The sequence below is a fragment of the Marmota monax genome, unplaced genomic scaffold (genome assembly GCF_021218885.2).
Source record: "Marmota monax isolate L192 unplaced genomic scaffold, Marmota_monax_Labrador192_F-V1.1 WCK01_AAM20220418_F8-fsc00047, whole genome shotgun sequence".
NCBI lineage: Eukaryota > Metazoa > Chordata > Mammalia > Rodentia > Sciuridae > Marmota > Marmota monax.
In genome coordinates this window covers 6,413,740-6,437,796 of record NW_026692072.1, presented here as the reverse complement: position 1 = coordinate 6,437,796, position 24,057 = coordinate 6,413,740, and the positions used below count along the sequence as shown (strand labels likewise).

Sequence of the window (24,057 nt, the reverse complement as noted above, 5' to 3'; positions counted from 1 at the left end):
TTCAAAAGATAAGCTGTAATGTAGCAAGAAAAACATATCCACTGAGTCATATTTGCAAATTTCTTGTGTGTCTCTCTTTGCCAATTTAGAAATTGCTTTCATGTTCCCAGCTTGTGTCCAGAAATGACTCTCCTTGGGATTTACTTCTCTTGTGCCTCTTCCTTCAGTCATTTCTATGGGCCAAAGATTCTATAAGGCTACTGGAGCACATGGACACAACTGGAAATGTCATTATTTTATGGGACTATTCCTGAAGCTCCCTTCTTTGCCTACCCTCTACCAACCAGCAGATGCCATACACATATACCCATTTACCTTGGGCTGTAGCACAGCATCCTTGGTGGTAATATTACCTACAGGAAAATAAGATCAGTAGGCGGCAGGCAAGAATGACTCTTTGCCTGATGATTTATGACTATGTGTCTTTTTGTATCCATTAAATGGTAATCTCTTTGATGGTTCTGCGTTTCCATATTTACATTTACCTATCTAGTGCCTATGAGCCATAGTTGGCCCTCCCTATTAATGTGTTTCCTTCCTGAAAGTCCACCCTTAGGGGTGGAACTGGATTAATTTTCTTGCCTTTCCTGTCCCTAGCACAGTGCCTGACACATAGTAGGTGGAAAACGACATGTCTGTTCAGTGAACTAATGAAGATATGAATGACTATCAATCCGATGGTTCTCCAGGCTAAATTAAAGGCTAAGTGAATGATTTCCCGACCATCAGAGACAGAAAAGTGATGGCTTCAAATCGTTTTTCTTCAGGCCAAAAGGAATAATGCCCTAAAAAAGTGGCTGTTTATTTTGGAAGGCAAGAACTAATCTGAAGCTATTTTCTTTATTTTTATATTCAAATGCCTATAAAACAGAAAAGCACCGGAGACCTATTCATTGCTCACAAATGATCTATGGGGTAATAATGTGCTTGCTTTTCCAGCTGTGCTGCACTTTGGTGCTATCTTGGGTTTAATTGAAAATATGCTGTGACCTTGGTTTTGTTCACTGGGCATAGGGGGTTATAATTGGCATGAAACCTCTAAAGAACTCCCTTTTAAAGGAATGTCATTTTGCTAATTTGGGGTTCGCCTGAGGGAAGTAATTTGTGAAGTCCTGTAAAAACAAGATGCATTTTAATCGCATGTCATTCGCAAGAAGTTAATGCTTTAAAAAAAAATCAGCCTTTTAGTTTTCAATACCTATTTGTTGAATCCTAAATGCTATCAGTATGATAATAGTATTGTCCCTAACAGTCTCATGTTTCATCATAATTAAATAAACAGCTTGTGAATTGCAGTCCAAAAAATGTCTGTGTTCCCCTCTTAACTTAAGGGGTTTCCATAGAAACCGTAGGCAGCAAGTTTAACTGACATTTATCGGACTTGAGTCTATATGCAGCATTGATATCTCTCTGTTTTTCTCTCTGTCACTTTGTATATGTGTCTTCTTTTCTTCCTTTAACCTTCCCAAACCTCATCCCCCTCAGCAAATCCTCTGCCTCCTCCTCTATTTCCTCCTCCTCCTTTTTCTCTTATTAGCATTGAGGAAGTAATTTGGACTCAGTTAGATTTAACAAATGCAATAATACTAAAATGGGGCCTGATACTTAAGTGTAATTGTGTTATTAGCTGGAAATGTTTTTCCTCAAAAATAAAAGAATTGGGAGTGAAGTATACCAAGGTAGCACATGTTGGTAAGAAGGAACCTTTCACTGCCAGTTAAAAGTTTGCCATCTACATATTAGGGCCACGTTCGTCCCCAGGTATGGCTTTTCCTTGATTTATTCAGCACAGAATGATATTCCTCCTCAGCCCTAGTGTTCAGACTTGAGCATAACATCCCCATTCTGGTCATGTTCCAGGAGTATGAAGAAACTGATTTAGGAAAGACAAAATATACTATGTAGATAGTACCTACTGTGTACCAGGTTTTTTGCTGGGTAAATTCACTTAGATTGCCTTAATCCTTCACACTTCACAGCCAGGTATTATATACAGGAAAATCAATCTGAAGCTGCTGGTCTACCCCAGGCTGGCTCTGAATCTTGGAGAAGATCTTAAATGTTCTTCCTTGGTTTCTCCAAGGCAAAGTGAATGTGAGTACTTCTAAGCAATAGGTTTTGTTAAGATTGAAGATGGTACTGCAGCTAGTACATCATAGTAGTAGTATTTCTCTTGGTGCCTTTAGAAATGAGTTGCTGAAAGAATAAGTCATTGATCCGAAGCATACAGAGCTAGTAGAAAGCAATCTATATAGCACCATGGTTAAAGCTGGGGAAAGGAGGCAGCAGGGAGGGTTAGACAGACCCAGGCTCATTTACTATCTGAGTGATTTGAGATAAGTGACAAACTCAGCATCTGGTTTCTCATCTGTATACCAGAATAATGGCTTTTACTCCATGAGTTTATGAGGAATAAATAAACTTGTATATGCAAGTCACTCAGAGTCTCTACCACATAGAAAGCACACTGTTTTTGTTTCCCCCCCTCTGTGTCTCCCGCTCCCCCACATTTCTGATTTTCTATTACTATGGATTCAATGTAAAATAAAATCAGTCTTCCAACTCTATCTAATACCTATAGTTGAAAATTGTCTGAAAATTCATAAACCCTCTCAAGGTTTCCTGAGAGCAAAATATCAAAAAGAATCCAGGAGTAAGTCAGAGATGTTGGTGGATATCTAGTGAATCAGAAAAGAAAGGATGGAGTTTAGCTAGGACAAGACTCTGAGAGGCCATAATTGCTGGTGAGAGTGATTTTTCCACATATATGCACACTCTTCACTGGTGCATGTGTGCACACGCGCACACACAATATGGCTCCACTTTTTTCTGTCCAGGGGTCTATTCTTTCCTTATTAGGGCATTTATTCTCTATTTTTTTTGAAAAAAATATTTTAATACACTTTATCTGCTTTGTGTTAGTTTAGTTAAAGCTAAATAATATAATGCATAGAGTCACCCTAGCCAACCATACAGACATAGCAGTATGTCATAACATGTAGTAAGCATGTGAGTAAGCATGAACACCACAGGAAGCCACTCTTTTGCCCAGGATTCCTCACATATGTTATGTGACACATGGCGTCACTTCCACACAAGCAAAGCTTACTTCCTTTATCATTTCTTAGATGATGGTTAATTATAAGTAGATATCCCAATATTTTTCTTCCATTCCCTAACAGATCATCTTTCTTGGCAACCTTGAGGTTGAAAGGAGTAGATCAGAAAAAGATGTTCTTGTGCTGAAGGAAAAGTTCAAATTTGTTTCATCGAGTGACTGTTAGTAAACATTTCAGGCTATGTAAGTCCTATTATCCATGAGAATTACTCTGAACTTCAGTGTGAAAGCACCCCATAGACAATACATACACAAGCTCTCATAGGATCATCTAATAAAACTTTGTTTACAAAAAGAAATGTTGAGCTAGATTTTGCCTGTAGACCAGAGTTTCCCAAACACTGATCCCAGAGTTTTGTTTACATCCCCATCCCACGTCTAGTTTCTGTTGGCATGGTACTTACAGTTTGAAAAGCAGGAATGGAAAGTGTAGGAGTGACAGCCTTACCATAATTTACCCTTGTTTTGTAGAGTTTACTTTTTTCCCAAGTGTTTTCAACATTAACCTTTATCTCTCTCCTATGCCTTTGGCATACAAAGGACACATATTCTGTCTTCACTTGACAGAATGGTGTAGTACATTTAAGTGACTTACATTATTGTCACCCTGCAACTGTAATTAATATCCCTATTGGAATCAGGCTGTCAGTCTTGTGCTTTTTCAGTTGAATTGTTCTTTATAAAATGTATCCTTTAGAGAAAAAAGACAGATGGTGGGAGAATAAACCAAAAAGGAATCTTCATCATTCAAACCAAGGAAAAAGTAGGTTAAGTACTAATGGCCTAAATAGGGGCATATTCAGGTTTCCCTGTTTCTCATCACTTTAACATACCTTGGGGGACCAAGTTCCCTATTGCTTTTCATATATATGTTTCATTTTCCCCCCATGGAATATTTTTGCAAATTATACCTTGTAGGCAAAATGAATACAGGAAAATACAGGGAGTTTTTACTTTGCATAGTACTATGTTAACTGGTTTGTTAATATTGGAACAGCAGTCATCATTTTGCAAGGTTCCATGGTAACTAGAGCAAATACAGAGACTGCAGAAAGATGACTTTTTCCAATATACATGACTTATGGTTAACATGGAACCAAGCAAAATGAGGACTGCCTTATGTAAATAAATAAGAATCCAATTTCCAAATGTCTGCATTTGCTGAATAATTCCCTCTTTTGTAGTCATTAGGGGGAAACAAAGAAATCTCTATTCCAGTCATTTCCATTATCTGACATGTCATCACCAATGCTTCCTCATTATGCAATGCGAATAGTGTTGAGGTTACTTGAAACCAGTTTCCAGTTTCAATTAGGAGGCCATCCCTGCTATCTGCATTCTGATTAAATGACGTTGACTGGAAATCACAGAAAGAGTCTACTCTGTTTCCTCCCCTTGCTCAGATCTCATAAACACAGACTCAATTAAAGAGAGTTTCCTTATCAGGTTTTTGTGGGTCATTTTGGTGAATTTATTAAACTCTTAAGTCATGCTGAAAACTGGAAGGCGGTGGGTCTGAGATAGTCAGCAGGAGCCAGGGTTAGATATGCAGTACTTGCTCCTGTGCTTTAGGAACTGTAAAATAAACAGAAGTCAAGGCAGCCAATGAGTTTCACAGAGTGAAAATTCTGTTGTAGAGCTATAAAAAACATGATGCATATCTGCCTATGTTTTAGGCTAAATCAGAGCCTTATCTATACATTCATTATTTTAGAACTTATTTATTGAGATGTTTTATTTGTTCATTTGTTCCTATCCATATTGTATGCATCAACAGCCTTCTTTTTCTTGAATATGTTCTTCAATATCCTTTTCCCTTTCAACAAAAAGAAAAATCAAGTCCCCGCAATTAATCATCTGTCTTAACATAGGATCCAACTCTTTTGTTTGTTTTTTTCTCAATGTGATATTATTTTACTTTCCCAGCAACCTATCCCACTACATTTAAGCATAGGTTCCTGGTAGAAGTCAGCTTGCACCTCCTTCTATCTCCTGCTGATGTTCACTTCCTGTGGTCCCCAGCTCCCGCCTATTTTCAAACAGTCTTTTCTCTTTGTTACTGTGTGCTCTTTTTTCCGTGCTCCTGTGAACCCTCTGTGTCATCTTCTCTAGTGCTTTTCACTCTATTATCATTTTTGCTTACTAATTTATGAATTATATAGTACACTGTGGGATCCTTAACAGGAGACACTTGGTCCCATGTGTGAAGAAGTAAATGCTTCGCATGATTCTTGGAAGGCAACCAACAAATACTATTGAAGGAAATTCCTATGTTATTTTCTCTCTTGGAATGCTAGCCCTTGTGCTTACCTAGATCTTCATATCCTACCAGATCACAGGTTGGCCAGCCTTCCTGTCAAATCTCACTGATTCTCTCTGAACATCCTGACTATTTACAATGATCCTCAGAATCAAATGGTCTTGGCTTTGATTTTATGTTGCTTATGCTAGGCTTATTTCAGTACCCTGCCTCAAATGATCAATGATGGGAAATTACTAAGTTGAAGAAGTTTCCTCCTAGGTAAAGTGTTGGCAAGCAGACTTGTCATAATATGTTATTATGGTTCAAATGGCATTGGAGGGTCCCAGCACCCTGCTATAAAATGATTCCTAGATACCTTTAGTGTTTGGCATATATATATATATATATATATATATATATATATATATATATATATATCACACCACACGTTTTTGGTTATAGTCTAGGAAATTTAGACTTTATACTGTTTAATAATGAACAAGAAAGTACTTGGTAAAACATTGGAAGGTGGTTTTAAAGTCTAAATGACTCTCTATAAATGATATTTATTCTCTTCATATTGCCTTGCATGATAATTTAAATTGAATTTCTCATTACAAAAATCCATATGCCTTTTGGGTACTATTGTTTATTTGTTCTCAACATATAAAGGGAATGATGACCCTGGAACAGGGCATTTCCTAAGGATTAATGAGCAGTTGGGGGTTAATGACTACCAATTCTTCCCATCCCAGTCATCAATCCAAAGGAAACATGGGAAGCCAGGCCTTTGACTGCATTACCAACTTTTTGAAATCAAATCCTTCTCTGCTTACCTTGCTGAGAACTTATGTTCCAGATGAGCTTGTTATATTTTTCAGAAGCTTCTTTAATTACTTTCCCTGTTAGTAACCTGGTCAGAGAAAATACACACACACACACACACACACACACGCAAATATATATATATATTTTTTTTTTCACTTATTAAGAACCTTATTTAATTATTATTAACTTTTCCATGAAATTGTATAGTACAATTCATGAATTCCTAAGACATTTATTAAATAAGGTTCTTTATATATATATATATATATATATATATATATATATATATATATATATATATTCACAAGAAAAAATGGAAAAACAACTCTTAGTTTATGGGCTGAGAGGAAAATGTTATGAAGAGAACAATAATATTTTGTAATTTTGATTAAACATAATTTGAGATGTCCAACCTCTTTTATTAGCTTTTCTTGCCTCCACTTTTCAGTCTGAGAGTCTAGAGAAAATGATCCTATTATAAATCCTGAGAGGTTAAAATATATGTCCATTTTCTGCAATTTAACTTCTCTTAAACAGTAGATTTGAGATTATTTTTTCTTTTTTATTTCCTGCTTTTTTAAATACAAATGTAATGGAGTTTTTAATGGAATGTTATCTTTTCTCATTTATTCCTGTTCTACAATTACATTAATATGCATGATATTTTCTCCTTTGGTATCAATCATGATCATCCAGAATGCATTTAAAGAGATAAACATTAATGCATTATATAATGCAGTAGTGCATTCTCCCCTGAGGGAGTTGTAGAGTAGAAAAGTCCCATTTCTTCTCTGCTGAAGAAGCTCAGGACCCAATATTATCTTTCTGTATATGATTCTTCCTTTACCACAAATTCCTTAAAGATATGACAAAGTGACAAACCGTTACCTGAATATAAGGTGTTTGGCAAAGATCTATGGCACCAGAGTAGACTGAATCCCAAACCTTTCACAATGGGAATTTGTCTTAAATAATTTGTTCACAATCTTTGTTTAGTGTAATTCTCCATGAGGATGTGATGATAAAATTGATGACTAAACTTTATTTAAAATATACAATCACAAGTGAACAGAAAATTGTATGTAATGTCAAAGGTTCACAATTGGGGTGAAACCCATAGTAAATGTCGTAGGAATTTATGGATTGTGCTATACAATTTCATGGAAAAGCTAATAATAATTAAATAATGTTTTTGATAAGAAATTAAGCTAAGAGAACTTAATCGTATGATTCATATTGATTTAACATTAGATAATAGTCAAGCTATGGATCATTCTTCATATAAGGACTTCATTGTAACAAGAACTAAATATTGAACTAAACAAGAACAAAAATGTATACAATACTGATTATGTACTAGACATCATTCTAAATCCTTCTCTCTATATCAACTCATGTATCCACATAATAATACAGTACAAAAATTAAGGTATGCCAACCCTAGGCAGTTTGACAGGCCGGAGTTACACAAAATTATATATCTGAGGTTTAAAAACTCTATATACAACATACATCGGCTTAGCTGTGTAAGTAGCTGGTAATCTACAACAATCAACCCTTTCATGAAGTCAGTTATAAATTCTTTCATTTAATACACATATGTTGAGTTTACATGATATACTGGGCTCTCTGGATAGTGTAGTTAGAATATTGTTTACTGTTGGTAAAGATAACTTTTTACCCTAAACCATTGTTTTCAATCACCTTGAGAAGCTTTTTTGTTTGTTTGTTGTTTGTCTGTTGAGAGTGGTGGTAAGGAGTGATTATTGAGCCTCCCTTTACAATTTATAACAAGATGTATACCACTTACATCTTTTTGGCTTACATAAGTCTCATCAGTAGACCTTCATATTCTCTCTATTATTATAAAATTACCCTATCAACTTGCTCCTGACTACGAATTGAAATATGGGGATGCATTCGGTAATTCAATTCAGCAAATGTTTACTGAATATCTAGGCATCATCCAGTTTCAGTCTTCAAAAGCTTATGAACAAGATTAGTTTGATCATCTTCTCATCTACATTCACCAATTTACCAATGGATTTGGTAAGTGCTGTAATCTTGCCCTTATAGACAATTAGGGGGAAGATGGATTGATAAAAAGGATGAAAGTCTAATAGAGATAGTCATTATCAAATTGACTCTGGTTGGGTTTAATTTTGGTGGAAAAATCAGAGTGTGGTATTCCAGGCCAAAGAAAGGAGGAAGTCCCTGATGAGGGAAAGATGCAGGGCCAGGGGGAGGGGACATATTTTTAGAGTGAGGAAATATTTTTAGACTGTTAGGGATAGTCATAGGAGATGAGAATGGGAACAGTCAGGTACAGGATCCTGAAGTGCCTTTCATTTCACACTAAAGCACTGGTTTTTCAGGGTACAGTTTTGCACACACTCACCCCGCCCCCAACCTCAGACATTTGGCAATATTCAGAGGCACTATGGCTTTGCACAACTGGGGAAGCTGCTGGCATCTAGTGGGTAGAGGCAGTAAGAGACTTGAGCTTTGTCCTAGTGGCACTGGTGAATTACTTTTTTGGAACTGTGATGGTCTAGGTGCCTGTGTGTTGCTATACCAATCCTGTAAAGTGTTGCTTTGAAAATATTACATGGGAAAAGTATATTTTAAAATAAAGACCAATTTTACAGATAAGGAATGGCATGCATTAATTATCTGGTGACACCTGAACCTGAGGGAGGGGGGGAATAAAGAATGGGAAAATAAGTTTTTATGCATTGTTTAGGCTCAGACATAGGCTATTAGTAAAGCGGTGAAGGCAAGCATTGTTCCAGTGAGGCACATTTCTGATAATCGGAGCATTCTGATTTTGTAATCTAAAGAGTGAAATATCAAGGAATATTTTGAGCTGGAGGTTTCAAGGTTCTTTTCTTTGGTTATGCATTTTGCTCAAGCAAATAGCTGTCATAAAAATACAAACATTCTCCTGAACACCACAAATCCCACCATATAATTTGAGATACAAGTTAGTCATCTATATTTCATATTTTCATAAATAATCAACTTCAAAAAGTGAAGATGATCAAAAGGACTCATAAACAGCCAGAAACCTCATGCCAGGTACATTTATCTCTCCTGCATCATGAGAAGGTAAACAAGCAAGGAAAAAAAATTAATTTTATTTTTAGACCTGCCAAGTGTTAACTGCATTTCTCGGTCTGATTTTTTAGCATGAAGTAGATTTGACTTTTTGGTGCTAAAACAAGATTGGAGCTGCCACCGTGTCCTTTGCCAGTTCCATCTTTGTGCTTTGAATATTGATAGTAGTATTAGGAGATCTTTTTAACCCATGGATTTTTAATTAAATGTTTCAAATTTGTCCCTGGGGCAGACATGTGAAGACCAAGAAGGTCTTCCATTTTAAAGGGGATATACGGAAGATTTGACTTGTTTTCTACAGGGATGCTTGTTCTCTGCTGGAAGAGCGGTCAGATCTAATGCAGTGGAAGTTCATTTCCTCAGTTCTGAAATCCAGGGAGGTATCATGTGAATAAACAAATCAAGAAAACAACTATGCATCCTCTATGAGGGAACTTTCAAGGCAATCATGTTATTTTAGGCACATGCAGCAGGGGGCATTGTTTGGTCAAACATAAAACAGGGTTGCTCCTGATAATAATAGACATAGACATAAAGGAAAAAACAGGGAAACCTCCTCTACCTCCCGCAAAACACATGCAAAAAGAGCAAGGAGATGGTGAAATGCTCTGTAAATTTCTTTGTTCTTTCCGGCTTTTCATGGTTGGAAATACTTCTATGCAACTAACTACAAACCAGGCAGATATCATTACAGAAATTGATGAAATTCTTACTTTTTGAATGAGGCTCCACTTTGTAATTGATCTGTACAGCCTTAAGTGTGTGCAACCTGCCTCCATCTGCTTGAAAACTCATTCATTCATGCATTCCCAGTGACCATATATTTGATGAGTACTTTTTTTCAAGAAAATACCACAGACTATAAAGTAGATAAATCTCTACTGCATGGAAATTAACGTTCCACTGAGATGTGACAGTCAGTAGGAAAATAAATACCTGAACATATGAGAGAAATAGCAAATAGAGTAAATACTGTGATGAAAATGAAATATGGTAATTTATTAAATATGAGAGAAGAACTGCTTCAGTCCCAGAGGATCAGAAAGAACTTTCTAGGAGGGTAAAATTTAAAGGGAATTCTAAGTAATAAAGAAAACCACCCACACAAAAATCAAAGGATACGTACAGAGGCAGAGGGAATGCTACTACCAAGGTCTAATGGGATACAATCTTGGAGCATTTGAAGAAGGAAGGAAGGTCAATAGTGTTGAAGAAAAGTTGGAGAAGTTAAGAGAAAAGGTTGGAGAGTTGAACAGGGGTCAGATCACGTATTGGAGACCAATGCAGTTGGCATTGTGTTATAAAAAGTTGTGGAGCTAATATGGGTTTCAACTGAAGAAAGAGATGGGAAATATATATATATATATATATATATATATATGTTTTATATATATATATATATATATATATATATATATGTGTGTGTGTGTGTGTGTGTGTATATATACACACACATATATATATGAGTCTGTGTATGTGTATATAGGATAGTGCTGAGCTGTTTAGCAGATCTGGAATGTGCAATCCTCATGCGTCAGCATCCCGAGTAGCTGAAATTACAGGAATGTGCTACCACATCTGGCGACATATTTATATTTTAAAATTCTTGCTAAATATTTTATGAATAATTAATTATGCCAAGGCAATTGTGAAAGTAGACGATACAATAAAGAAGATATTTCAGTGGTCCAAGTAAGAAAAAAAGGTGACTTGACTATGAAAAGAACAATGAGGAAAAATTGAAGGGTCTGTCTTATATCTTACAAATAAAGTCAAAGAATAGTTAATACTGGATGCGAATTCAGCACAAGAAAAGTCAGTAAAGAGTTTACATTTTTGCCTTCTCTTACTGGGTGTGTGGAGATGCCGGAGCAGGTTAGGGGACTCGATTTTGGTATAAACTATGCCATTTGATTCATACAGTCTTCACAGTGTCTGTTTATGAAGTGTTAACATCACTCCCAATTGAGAAGATGTGGCTCAGAGAAGGACAAGGATTGAATAGTTAGGAATACTAAGCCAATCCTCTAAAAGTCATTTTACTCTAAATCTGGTTTTTATTTCCTTTAATGTGACAGATATAGATTGAACATTCTATCTATGCTTCAGTATTACTCCAAGTTAGAAAACCAGAACCTGATGCATGTTTATGTTTCCTTCATGTATGTGCCATCTATATCATAGACAGATATGAGAAACACTATAGGTCAGACATACCTCTTTACCAATTTGAGGATCAGTTTCCAAAATGATACTAGACTCACTTTGCTCATGTTAATACTCTTTGAACATGACCATACACAGAAGCAAATTTTGCCTTTGTGTTTTATGCTCTACAGGATTTTAATTGAGATGGATTAACTTGAACCTGTACATGTGTCAGCAGTCAGATAATCACCCTGAAGATCAGTTCCCTTCAGTTTTAAAAATATCACTGGTGATGTTGATTTTTGAAATCACCTACTTTTTCAACAACCTTTCTTCTTTTTCCAATTTCTTTCATGTGCAAAGGTAGAAACTTTACAACAAAGCTCTTATAATTCCATTCCCTACTTAAGGACCTCAAGTTTCTTCCTAAGTGTCTTTATTGAAGCAAATCCCAGCTCTTCTGCCAGGCATGCTGTGGCCCTCAGTTGGGCCAATTGAACTATTTAAATCCTGCAGTGTGTAAGTCCTTTACTTTCATTAAGTCAGTTTTCTTATTTTGTGCTCCTCCTCTGCTTTTATGAGTAATTTCTTACCTCCTCCACCACCACCCTGCTTCAGTGCAATTCTGTACTCCCTTAAAACCCACATAAAATCCCAAATCCTCTTTTGACAACTTTAAGATGAGGTATGCCTTCATTGATTTATGACAATGAGTTATGTCACTTAAATATTGCTCACACAGAATTGCATTAAAGCCTAGATGCATGTATATACATTATTTTATTTTATACATGGATCTCTAGTTTGCATTACAGCTGTAACAAGATTAGAAAGTTCCAGAAGGCATGGCCAATTTAGCTCCTTTATGATTCTTATTATACTCTCCAGAGGATAGCACCATATTGTGTGAAATCACATGGATTCTTTTTTCTTTGTCTTCATTTTTTTAAATGCATAGTTCTCTCTAGCTATTGTTTCTTCTCATTTAATGACATTTAATGTAGTCATTTCTACACACTAAACATTTATTCATCTATTATTAGATAAATCTTCTAAAAAAACTCAAAGGCAAAGCCAAATTTTGTTCTTCAAATGTCAACTCCTAAAATCCAAACTATTTTAGGGCCATTGCAAAGTCTGTGTGTTTGGCCTGCTGCAGCCTATTGACCTGACATGGGAGACCTTGTGTTACAGCTAGCCATTTGAATGTGGTTGCCTTTTCATTACATTGGCCTAGAGGGGTCAGTCCTGAGCATTATACAATTTTTTTCCCTGGAAAACTGCAGAACAACTTACCCTTGCATGAGAGGGGTAGAGAATTCTCAATAGATTTGCAAGAGTAGACTTAAAATGTGAAACAATGAAAAAAGTTGATTTGACAAAGTGAATTACCTTTGGTAATGCTGTTATTTAATTTATTCTTTATTTCTTTTTTGTCATTCTATAAAAGCCAAGGGGGTATTGAAGGAAATAATTGTGCAGTAGAATGAATTCCTTATTATTTTGTAGTTAAATATGATGGGACCCAGAGATTCACACAATATGCAGGTGCTCTGCTACTGATCTAAATCCCCAGCCCTAAAATGCCTTCTTAGCATTATGGGAATAAGCCTAAGCAACTTTCTTCTAAGAAAATCATGTTGCCTTAACTTATTTGCTTTCTTTGAAAGATCTAAGACTTAAAATGGTATAAGGAATCAGAGTTGTTTTCCACTTTCTTATTTGTCCTTTTTTTAATTTTATATATTCCACTAAGGAATGGAGAGAGAGAGAAGGATGGGGGGGTAATAATGTGAGTGTATGAATATATCCAAATAAATCCAGCTATACGTGAAGAAGAAAAAATAAACCTTTTTATACTGAAGAACTTGATAATTTTACATAATAAGAAAATCTAGAGCAAGAACAGTTACAAGATTCATTAATTAAACTGCATATGACAAATTTGAAGGATATAAATTCTTTCCATTTTTCTATTTTTCCTTCTTTGGCACATCAGCTTTATCTTCAGGCTGGTTTCCCTCTTGGTCACAAGATGGCTGCAGCAACTCTAGATGTCTAAGACTGTCAGCAGTACCCAGAAACAGAATAAAGAAGTACTTCCCCCCCATTTCATATTTAGGAGAAAGCAAAAAAAAAAAAAAAATATTATCAGAATTCCCTCTGTTGAGTTTTTATGTTTCATTGGCCAAACTGTGTCACATGTCCAGAATTAAGTAATCTCTGACAACATGAGTGGTACTAACAATGTTTGCTTTGACAAGAGCCCAGGAAAATGACAGTCTGCAAGTTGGCCTGTCACCTGTTTTTATATGCCCTACAAGCTGGTTGGGGGAAAAAGGAGAATAATATTTTGAAAGATGTGACATGAAATTCAAATTTCTGTGCCCATGAATAGCTTAACTGGAGCATAGCTATGCCTATTTATAAATATTTTGTGTATAGTTGCTACCATAGCACAATCGGTGCTGGGTCGCAACAAGGGACCTCAAGTCTGCATAGTCTAAAGTACTTTTTAGGGACTTGAGATTTCCTGAATATTTTTTTTTTCCAAAAAAAGGAAAAGGGTTAGGATGTTACACAGGCAACAGATGCAGCGGGTATTTTGTTTGACGTTCAAACCATTTTAATGAATTGTGAAAAATTAACTTCTACAATATCACCTATACAACCAATGTTAAAGACTGATGAGTTTATTGCTTACTCTGATGAGAGAAGACAGTGCCTCGCCAGTGTAGGGCAGTGTCTGTGAGGGCAGTGGGGAAGGTGTGGTGATAATTTATTTGAAAAAGAAATTTGATTTTTGGAAGAGTTTTCACTGTAGGAACTTGATTAGGACCACCTAAGATGAAGATGCAACAATCTAGTATTGGTGAAAACAGCAAGGTGAGGTGAGAGATTCCATGAAACCCATAGCACAGAACCTGGTGGAACCTTTCTAAGAAAGCCTTGATGGATCTCTGGGTTAATTCCCCTAAGGATCAATGCAATCCTTTGCTTAGGCCTGAGAGCCCTAGAGTAGGAAAGAGATGCTTAATCGAGTTGGTGGAATAGCAAAGCCATGTTGAATGTGGATGGCCAGGGCCAGGTGTGGGTTGAAGCTTCAGAGTCAAGACTGAGTTTGCGGCCAGTAGTTCTGGCGCTCCATTTTCAGGGAGGACTGGGAATGGGGGTGAGTGGTTTTGCTGTTCTAGGTTTAGGGAGGAGCGCTAAGGCTCTGTGGGAGTGTGGGGAAGGAGGTGGTTGGGATTAGCTGAATTTGTTTGATCTCACCTCTCTTTGAAACTAATTCTAATGTCTATACACAGCCTATGCCAAGTCAGCAACAATCCTGAGCTAAATAAAGCATCTCCATTAGCTGACTTCCTCATGCAGTTCTCTCCACGCCTCTCACTAGGCTATCAGTGCACTGAAGCATGGACAGGGAAGGAAGAAAGGTCTATTGACAGAGTCAAGATCTCCTCTGGGACAGGGCTAAAAGTATCATGGTTTAATTCAAAACCCACACAAATCTATTTGTAAGTAAATGCTGTTAGATGGCATCATAATGGATAGTGCATACCTTTAAATTGATTTCCTTTTGATGTGATAAAAACATCTTATGAAAGAGAGGTTGAAGCATGGCTTTTGATGTAAAGTAACATAATTTAGATTTTAAAGTAGAAAACCTTTTGTTGATAGTAGTTTATTTGATTCAGTGCAATGTACCAAGTGTTAGTTGCTGTAAGTTATAAATTGGCTTTGAACCGGCTGTAATTCATAAATCATTACTTATGACTGATTTATAGGAAATCTCATTAATTGTAATGGCACAGAGACCTTGAAACAGGCAGGAAGCAGAAAATAAAACTAAGTCCTGGGAAAAAGGAGTAATAATAATGTCACATTTGCCTGTGTTTTAATGACAGCGTATTCCTGATCACAGCAGTTATTCCTTAATACAATGTTGAATAAGAGATGATGCTATTGCTTCTATTTTACAGAAGAAGAGGGATCTGAGGACCCTATCACCTTATTTTTAACATGTAATAAATATTTATAGCATGTTGCTTATTACAAAGCAGTAACTTTCTTAATGAAAGGCTTTTGAGTGGATTCAGTTATGGCCCTTTCATGACGGGAAGAGTGAAGTATAGAGACTTAAAATAACTTTCCCAATTCCATCTCAGTGAGGTTCATACAGATCTAGGAACACAGGAAGTCTCATATCACAGCCTTCTCTCTTGTCCATCAGACCTGGCTGTCTTTATTGTAACAAAGGAAAAGGTAGCAAGAGCCAAGTAAGGAATTAGCATCTTCCCTCCTGTGCTATTTCCATTCAACCAGTTATTTCCACTTGTATTGTCAGAAACTAGGATTCTGAGGAAGATCATGACATGGGGGCTGATTGAAAAAAAAAGGGAGGAGAAAAAACTTAAGACTTCAACTCAAAAATATTAATTGGTTTTTGTATCAGGGACCTTACATGGGAAAAAAAATCATTCCCAGTAACCCCAAGAGGTGTGTGTTGGGGGCGAGGGTTGGGGGTGACATATGCAAAACTATACTAAATCTCACAAATGAGAACTTGCCTAGGACCATCCTCACTGGAAATGTAGACAGTTTTCGACTGGAAATGGAAGCCCAAAATGATTTTTTTAAGGTCATGTTTTAATTTCCAATAAAAGAAAACTCAAATTTAATTCAAGACATAGAGCCTACCAACCACACTGTTGGCACAACATAAAGGGGTAGAACTATACAATGGAGTAGAACTATAAAACCCATTGACTGGGTTAATATGGTGCCTTGGCCCTGTTATTTCATGGTTGTTTGCAATGGATGTTTTTTGATATTCACATATGGAGAGGCTAGCAGGTCAGGAGATGAGTGCTGATGAGAAGAGAGCTCTTGCTTATAATTTTCAAGAAGAGAGAGCACACCATAGCATGCAGAGGCCATGCTGGAAACCACCAAGGTCCATCAGGAGGTAGAAGAAATGAGGGGAAAATGTGGACAAGAATCTTCAATGTGGTTTTTAAGGCAAGACAGGATAAGCAGATTATGATTGGGTAGGTTGGGTAATTTTGAAAGCCTCTGGGACAGAGGGGCTGCCCCTGTTTCCTGGTAGCTGGTCCTGAGGTGATTAAGACAGTGAGATACTGGTCAAATACAAGGGTTCTTTGAAAACCCAATAAAGGAGGGGACCAGGATTTTGGCTCTGGGTTGGTTGGTTTGCATAGGAAAGTCATGCTTATAGACAAGTCCTTTCTTATTTCTAGAAATTGGGTAGGGATGATACAGCCCATTGTTCCATGCTCAGCAAAGTTCCAGATATCTAAACATTAGCAAGTGCAGAAAATTAAAAGAAATTATTACTATATTAGAACATATCACTATATGTACAGAAAGAGCTGCAATACGATATTAACCATTCTACACATTTGTAACCTCATTTTATTTAGAGCCAGACACAGTGTTGGCAGTAGACTAAGAGGAAACCATCAGATGTGGCCTGTCTTTACGTGGTTCACATAATCACAGCATAAGATAGTGTGAAAAGTCAATCTAGAAATGCAGCAGCCCTGAAAAAGGAAGCAAAGTGGGTGGTCAGTTATAAAAGGCCAGGGAAAGAAAGAGGAACTCAGAACCTATTAGTCAAGTTTCTTTGCTGCAATAGGGAAGGAGACCAAAATAAGCATTTAAAGCCAGAAAACAATGTTGAACTTTAAATATCACCTTCTATGATCAAGGTCCCAGTTGGGTGTGGTAGTACATGTCTGCAACCTCAGCTGCTCAAGAAGGTAAGGCAGAAGGATCCCAAGTTTGAGATCAGCCTCAGCAACTTAGTGAGGCCCTAAGCAACTTAGAAAGACGCTGTCTTAAAATCAAAAATAAAAGTATAAAGGGCTAGGGATGTGGCTCAATGGTAAAGCACTTCTGGGTTTAATCCCCAGTACCAAAAAAAGCAACACAAACAAAACAAAATAAAAAAAAAACAAATAAACAACAAAACAAACAAAAAAATAAATAAAAGAAAACAAAACAGAAACCAAAGTCCCTTTGAGGAGTTTTCTGAATATATGCTTAAGGATTGCTAACGACAGCTGCTTTTCCTGTGGAGGACATCTCCTATTATTGGAAAGAGCCACTTCTGCATCTTGTGTAAGTTATGGAAATGTAGCTATTCACAACTGTTCATTTACATTGTGAATCTCACCAGAAGAGAAAGATTAGGTCCTAAAGAGGAGATAGCCCTTTTTTCTAAAGCCCTTCATGTCCAGGGGAGGACATGGAAGTGATGACCATGGATCAGGACCTTTTTCTGTCCTTGGCTTCTTTCCAAGGCTTACTTTAAACAACTGGGATATCTTCCTAGCAATTCTTGCTGGTAGTTCCTTCCAAAGAGTTACTCTCTCCCATATTAATCCAACATTATTATTCTTCAGAACAAAGCTGAGAGCTGCCTTCTTTTCTAGAAATAAATGCCTGCAGGATGAAATGGGGACTCTTAAGTTTGAAGGGACCAGCTCTCAACGTCTAGACCCAATCTCATCTCCATTTCCTTTATCACTCTCTTTTCCAATTCTTCTGTTCTATTGAGGAGGACATGTTTCCTATTCCCTGGATATACTAGCATTTGTTATGTGTCTCTGTCTTGACTCAGGTTGATTTTTCTGATTAAAATACCCATCTTTACTTTCTTCCCAGCCTCCGCAAAACCAAGAGTAGATGAATTTCCTCTTTAAAACACACTGATTTCTTAGTCTGGGTTAATTTACTCTGACATTAGTGCCCTTGTGCCAATGTGGCTTGTTGCATAGAAAGAAACACATAATACTGTATATTATATGTTTGCCCGTCTGCCTCACCCTTTGAACTAAAAGCCCTTTGGGGGTTAGGGTTATATTCTTTATCTTTACATGACCTGTCCTTAGCAAACTATTTGATATGATAAATATGATGATGATGATGATAACAACAACTAACATTTATTGAGTTCCGACAATGTGGGAGGTGTTACTCTAAGTTCCTTATGTGCATCAACTCATTTTATTATTCTCATACACTTAAGGGCTGTGTAATTGTCATTCTATTTTTGCAAATTAGAAAAGGAGATTGAAGAAGAGAAAGGAGTAGTAACTTGCCCAAGGTGATACAAAGTAGGTTCTAAATTATTGCATTTTTGCTAGAATGTGGTGAGCTCTCCCTCTCTTTTTTCTTTCTAAAAGATTTATAGAAGGAACAATGCATATTGAGATGAGAAATTAGGGGGGAAACAAACTACCCAGTCCATGATAATCTAGTTGGGTGAGGACTATACTAGAAAACAAATATTGTTTTAGAAGTCTTCCTTTTGCTAGCAAAAAGAAATAAAGTGAGTTGCTGTATCTACAAATCAGTAAGAGTAGGGACATAAGGCACAATAGTCCTGTTATGCAAAATTTTTCCTGAAAATAAAAATTATACTGCTTTAGAAATGATTTAATATGTGATTTGTTTGCCTAGAGGTAGTAGTTACTTATATAATAATGAGTTATGGATGTGAAAAATCTCACGAAATTTATGTACATGTATACACGTCACTATTTCAGTACATCTTCAAAGGTACCTTAAATTAAGATGCCAGTACCTACAGCTGATATTATCCCCCAATACAAGGTAACCCTTGTTTAAAAGGGCCTATTTGGGTTAATGGTCTGCTATCACTGATTCTAAATTCTTTATAAGTTTTAAACAACACACCCACATTCTAACTTTACACTGGGGCCCATGAATTATGTAGCCACTACTGGATAAAGTTATTTTTTTTTTAATTCTATAGCCCATGGTGCCTGGCATATACAATGACTTCCCATGAAAAATCAGTCTTTACTAATTTTTGGCAGGGTATAACCCCCAAATCCTATTTTTTTCCAATCTGTCATGGACACTGAAACTAACTGTAAAATTCAACACATCTTTTTTTTATGAGCTTAGGTCACACTCAGTTGATGAGCACTGTATTAGGGCTCTTCCCATCATTGGTCCATTTCTCTGTGATTGTACTTCTGATAGAGTGCCGGCTATGGACGGTTGTTAATTTGGAAGGCAGAGATATTTCCCGTGAATAATGGGCCACAAAGCTCAATAAGGGACATTAGATTTGTTGTCTCTTTCAATATGGCAAATAATGGTATCAGCTGATATACTGTATCACTAACATTCTCCAGAAATTCACCTACTGAAGCTCTAATACCCCTTTTTTCCTCTTCTTTTTCAGATTGTTTGAACTCCAGACGGACCAACACCAGATAAATTATGAATGTTGAACAAGATGACCTTACATCCACAGCAGATAATGATAGGTCCTAGGTTTAACAGGGCCCTATTTGACCCCCTGCTTGTGGTGCTGCTGGCTCTTCAACTTCTTGTGGTGGCTGGTCTGGTGCGGGCTCAAACCTGCCCTTCCGTGTGCTCCTGCAGCAACCAGTTCAGCAAGGTTATTTGTGTTCGGAAAAACCTGCGTGAGGTTCCAGATGGCATCTCCACCAACACGCGGCTGCTGAACCTTCATGAGAACCAAATCCAGATCATCAAAGTGAACAGCTTCAAGCACTTGAGGCACTTGGAAATCCTCCAATTGAGTAGGAACCATATTAGAACCATTGAAATTGGGGCCTTCAATGGTCTGGCGAACCTCAACACTCTGGAACTCTTTGACAATCGTCTTACTACCATCCCGAATGGAGCTTTTGTATATTTGTCTAAACTGAAGGAGCTCTGGTTGCGAAACAACCCCATTGAAAGCATCCCTTCTTATGCTTTTAACAGAATCCCTTCCTTGCGGCGACTAGACTTAGGGGAATTGAAAAGGCTTTCATATATCTCAGAAGGTGCCTTTGAAGGTCTGTCCAACTTGAGGTATTTGAACCTGGCCATGTGCAACCTCCGGGAAATCCCTAACCTCACACCGCTCATAAAACTGGATGAGCTAGATCTTTCTGGGAATCACTTGTCCGCAATCAGGCCTGGCTCTTTCCAGGGATTGATGCACCTTCAAAAACTGTGGATGATACAGTCCCAGATTCAAGTGATTGAACGGAATGCCTTTGATAACCTTCAGTCCCTAGTGGAGATCAACCTGGCCCACAACAATCTCACATTACTGCCTCATGACCTCTTTACACCCTTGCATCATCTAGAGAGGATACACTTACATCACAACCCTTGGAACTGTAACTGTGACATACTGTGGCTCAGCTGGTGGATAAAAGACATGGCCCCCTCCAACACAGCTTGCTGCGCCCGGTGTAACACTCCTCCCAATCTGAAAGGGAGGTACATTGGGGAGCTCGACCAGAATTATTTCACATGCTATGCTCCTGTGATTGTGGAGCCCCCTGCAGACCTCAATGTCACTGAAGGCATGGCAGCTGAGCTAAAGTGTCGGGCCTCCACGTCCCTGACGTCCGTGTCTTGGATTACTCCAAATGGAACAGTCATGACACATGGGGCGTACAAAGTACGGATAGCTGTGCTCAGTGACGGTACATTAAATTTCACGAATGTAACCGTTCAAGATACAGGCATGTATACGTGTATGGTGAGTAATTCTGTTGGGAACACTACTGCTTCAGCCACCCTGAATGTTACTGCAGCAACCACTACTCCCTTCTCTTACTTTTCAACTGTCACAGTAGAGACAATGGAACCTTCTCAGGATGAGGCACGGACCACAGACAACAATGTGGGCCCCACTCCAGTGATTGATTGGGAGACCACTAATGTGACCACCTCTCTCATGCCACAGAGCACAAGGTCAACAGAAAAAACATTCACCATCCCAGTGACTGATATCAACAGTGGGATCCCAGGAATCGATGAGGTCATGAAGACTACCAAAATCATCATTGGGTGTTTCGTGGCCATCACACTCATGGCGGCAGTGATGCTGGTCATCTTCTACAAGATGAGAAAGCAGCACCATAGGCAAAACCATCATGCTCCGACAAGGACTGTTGAAATCATTAATGTGGATGATGAGATCACAGGGGACACACCCATGGAAAGCCACCTGCCCATGCCTGCTATCGAGCATGAGCACCTAAACCACTATAATTCTTACAAATCTCCCTTCAACCACACAACAACAGTTAACACAATAAATTCAATACACAGTTCAGTGCATGAACCGTTATTGATCCGAATGAACTCTAAAGACAATGTACAAGAGACTCAAATCTAAAACATTTACAGAGTTACAGAAAACAAACAATCAAAAAAAAAAAAAAGAGACAGTTTATTAAAAATGACACAAATGACTGGGCTAAATCTACTGTTTCAAAAAAGTGTCTTTACAAAAAAACAAAAAAGAAATTTATTTATTAAAAATTCTATTGTGATCTAAAGCAGACAAAATGATGTGTATTCCTCAGAACCTGTTTTTGCTGCAGTTATTTACTATTTTCCCACATCTCGTCCCTCCCTTCCCCGATTGCCATATTTTTCATAGATCTCAATTCCCTAAAGAACTGGTCTAGGAAATTTTGTAAGAATTCTGTTACACTTTGAGATTTTTATGGTGAATTCTAGTGGTGAGATCCAGTCTATTTTGTCTCTCTCGCTCGCTCTCTTTTATTTTCTTTTTCCCTCATACCCTTATGAAGTAGTCCAATGGGGAATGCAATATTAGAAATAGATTTTTAAGAAAGAACAAGAAAGAAATGCAAGATCTTATATTTTTCATGTAATAATCTGTTCTGTATTTATGAGGAGGACCATTCTATGGAAAAGAAAAGTAAAACAAAGTAAGCAAACAACAGATTAATTTACATATGAGCATCTATAAAACCCATGACTTTTAAACAACTCTAGAACCAGAATTTGTAGTTCAAAAGCTTAAAATAAGATTATAAATAAAATATTGTTGGTTTTTCTGTAACCTGGACACAACTCATTTGTAGTATGGCTCAAATGTGAGAAACATGAAGGTTAACTAGATTTCCTACTTTCTAAGAAAGAAAATACTGGAGTATTGTTTAGTCCCAGTGTCAATCTCTACAGGATCCTGCTTCAGTAGTTAACTTGAACTTCAGATCAATATTCAAGGATGTTGTGGTATTTTTTTCCTTCTGATTAGAATTACCCTTTATAGAATGCTCAGATTTCAAAAACTGATTTTGTGATATAAATTCAATTCCTCTTGGAAGGAAGTATCACTATAATTTATTTATTGTCTCCTAAATAAAATTCCACTGACCAGAGGAAATATGAACATAAAAAGGTAGAAGTATTCTACCTTATCTGCTGTTGAAAGCAAATGTTTTGATTCTGAGTGTTAGCAAATTCAGTTCAATTTGACAATTATTAAAGACCTACTATGTGCTAAATAATAATTTGGGTATTGTGGGTACACAAATGATAAGACTTGGTTCCTGTCCTTGACTCATTCCCAATCTATATAGAAAGACAAGAAAAAAAATCTCAGTTTATTGCTGGGTGTCAGCTCTAATTTCTGCTAGGTAGAAAGCTATATATTAGGACTCTGAAAATTCAGAAAATCAGGTTATGCTATTACAGAAACACCCTCATGTGGTTCATTCCATCCTTTTGAAAGGGTTGAATTTCTTCTTCCATAAGCTGATTGCTTAGCTTCAATGAAGTATGAGTATAGATTTGCTCTGAAGGACAAATACATACTAGTAGATAGCAATACTAATACAAATATAATTTATTAAGGGTGCTTTTTAAGGAACTAGGGAAATTCGAGATAAGAAAACATATACAAACTTCCAAGTAAGAAAGGGAAATTGCTGGTTGTACACCTCAGTCCCCTCCTGATATTTTAATATATTATGTGTGTGATTCTGTCTCATCTATGTGAAGCAAAATTACTATATAAAAAAATCTCATCACTGGCCTTGAAATTAGCCACCCTGATGGTGAAACAAGGATCGACAAAGCTGAAGAAAGCTTCAGCTCCTAATGGATGAAGAGCTTGGATACTCACACTTAATTCTGCAGGTGGGATCTCACGCCAGGGTTTTGTGGTCTCCAGGTGTGAAAAACCAATCATTACCAGCAAAGTAGGTCAGAGAAATGGAGGAAGGGATAGCAAATGAATGGGAGCGTACAAATGTCGTGATTCTATTTTTCGATCACTCATTCTCTGACATTTTTTTTTTATCTCCTCCCTCCCTTTGTCAGAAATGTTATTCAGATTTGCTTTAACTGTGGAGAAGATCCAAGAAAAGAAAGAAAGAAAAAAAGAAAAACATGTTGGCTGTCATTTATTGGTTTATTTAGTATTGAAAATTCTTAATACAGTATTTCTAAGCTGCAGAAATCACACACACATGCACGCACGCACACACAGAAAATATCTACAATGGTATCAAGGGCAAGTATAGAAAAGAGAGATGTAAGTTAACAGGTAAAGGGATCTCGTTTGGTTTTGCCTGCCTTTTTCTGTTTACTGACTCACCTGTTTAATTATTAGTAGTTTTTTTTTTTTTTTTTTTTTTTTTTTTTAGTTCATAATTCGTATGTAAGTTTAATCCCAGTAAGTGATTACCCTTGGCTGAGAGGGGCAACTTTGCAGCTACACAAATTCTGTTAAACAAAATAAAAGGAGAATTTGCAC

At 37.1% G+C, this 24,057-nt stretch overlaps 1 protein-coding gene across 15 annotated transcripts in view; it reads left to right on the top strand.

Annotated features, from left to right (window-relative positions):
* Lrrc4c (leucine rich repeat containing 4C) overlaps positions 1–22,356 on the top strand; it is a 1,168,074-nt gene extending 1,145,718 nt beyond the window's left edge. For all 15 annotated transcript variants that reach the window (XM_058583394.1, XM_058583385.1, XM_058583392.1 and 12 more), the window contains one exon: positions 19,696–22,356. In XM_058583394.1, coding sequence (XP_058439377.1) covers positions 19,738–21,660 — 1,923 coding nt within the window. In that variant the 5' untranslated portion in view covers positions 19,696–19,737 and the 3' untranslated portion in view covers positions 21,661–22,356. The remainder of the gene's footprint in view (positions 1–19,695) is intronic.
* Positions 22,357–24,057: the final 1,701 nt, after the last annotated feature.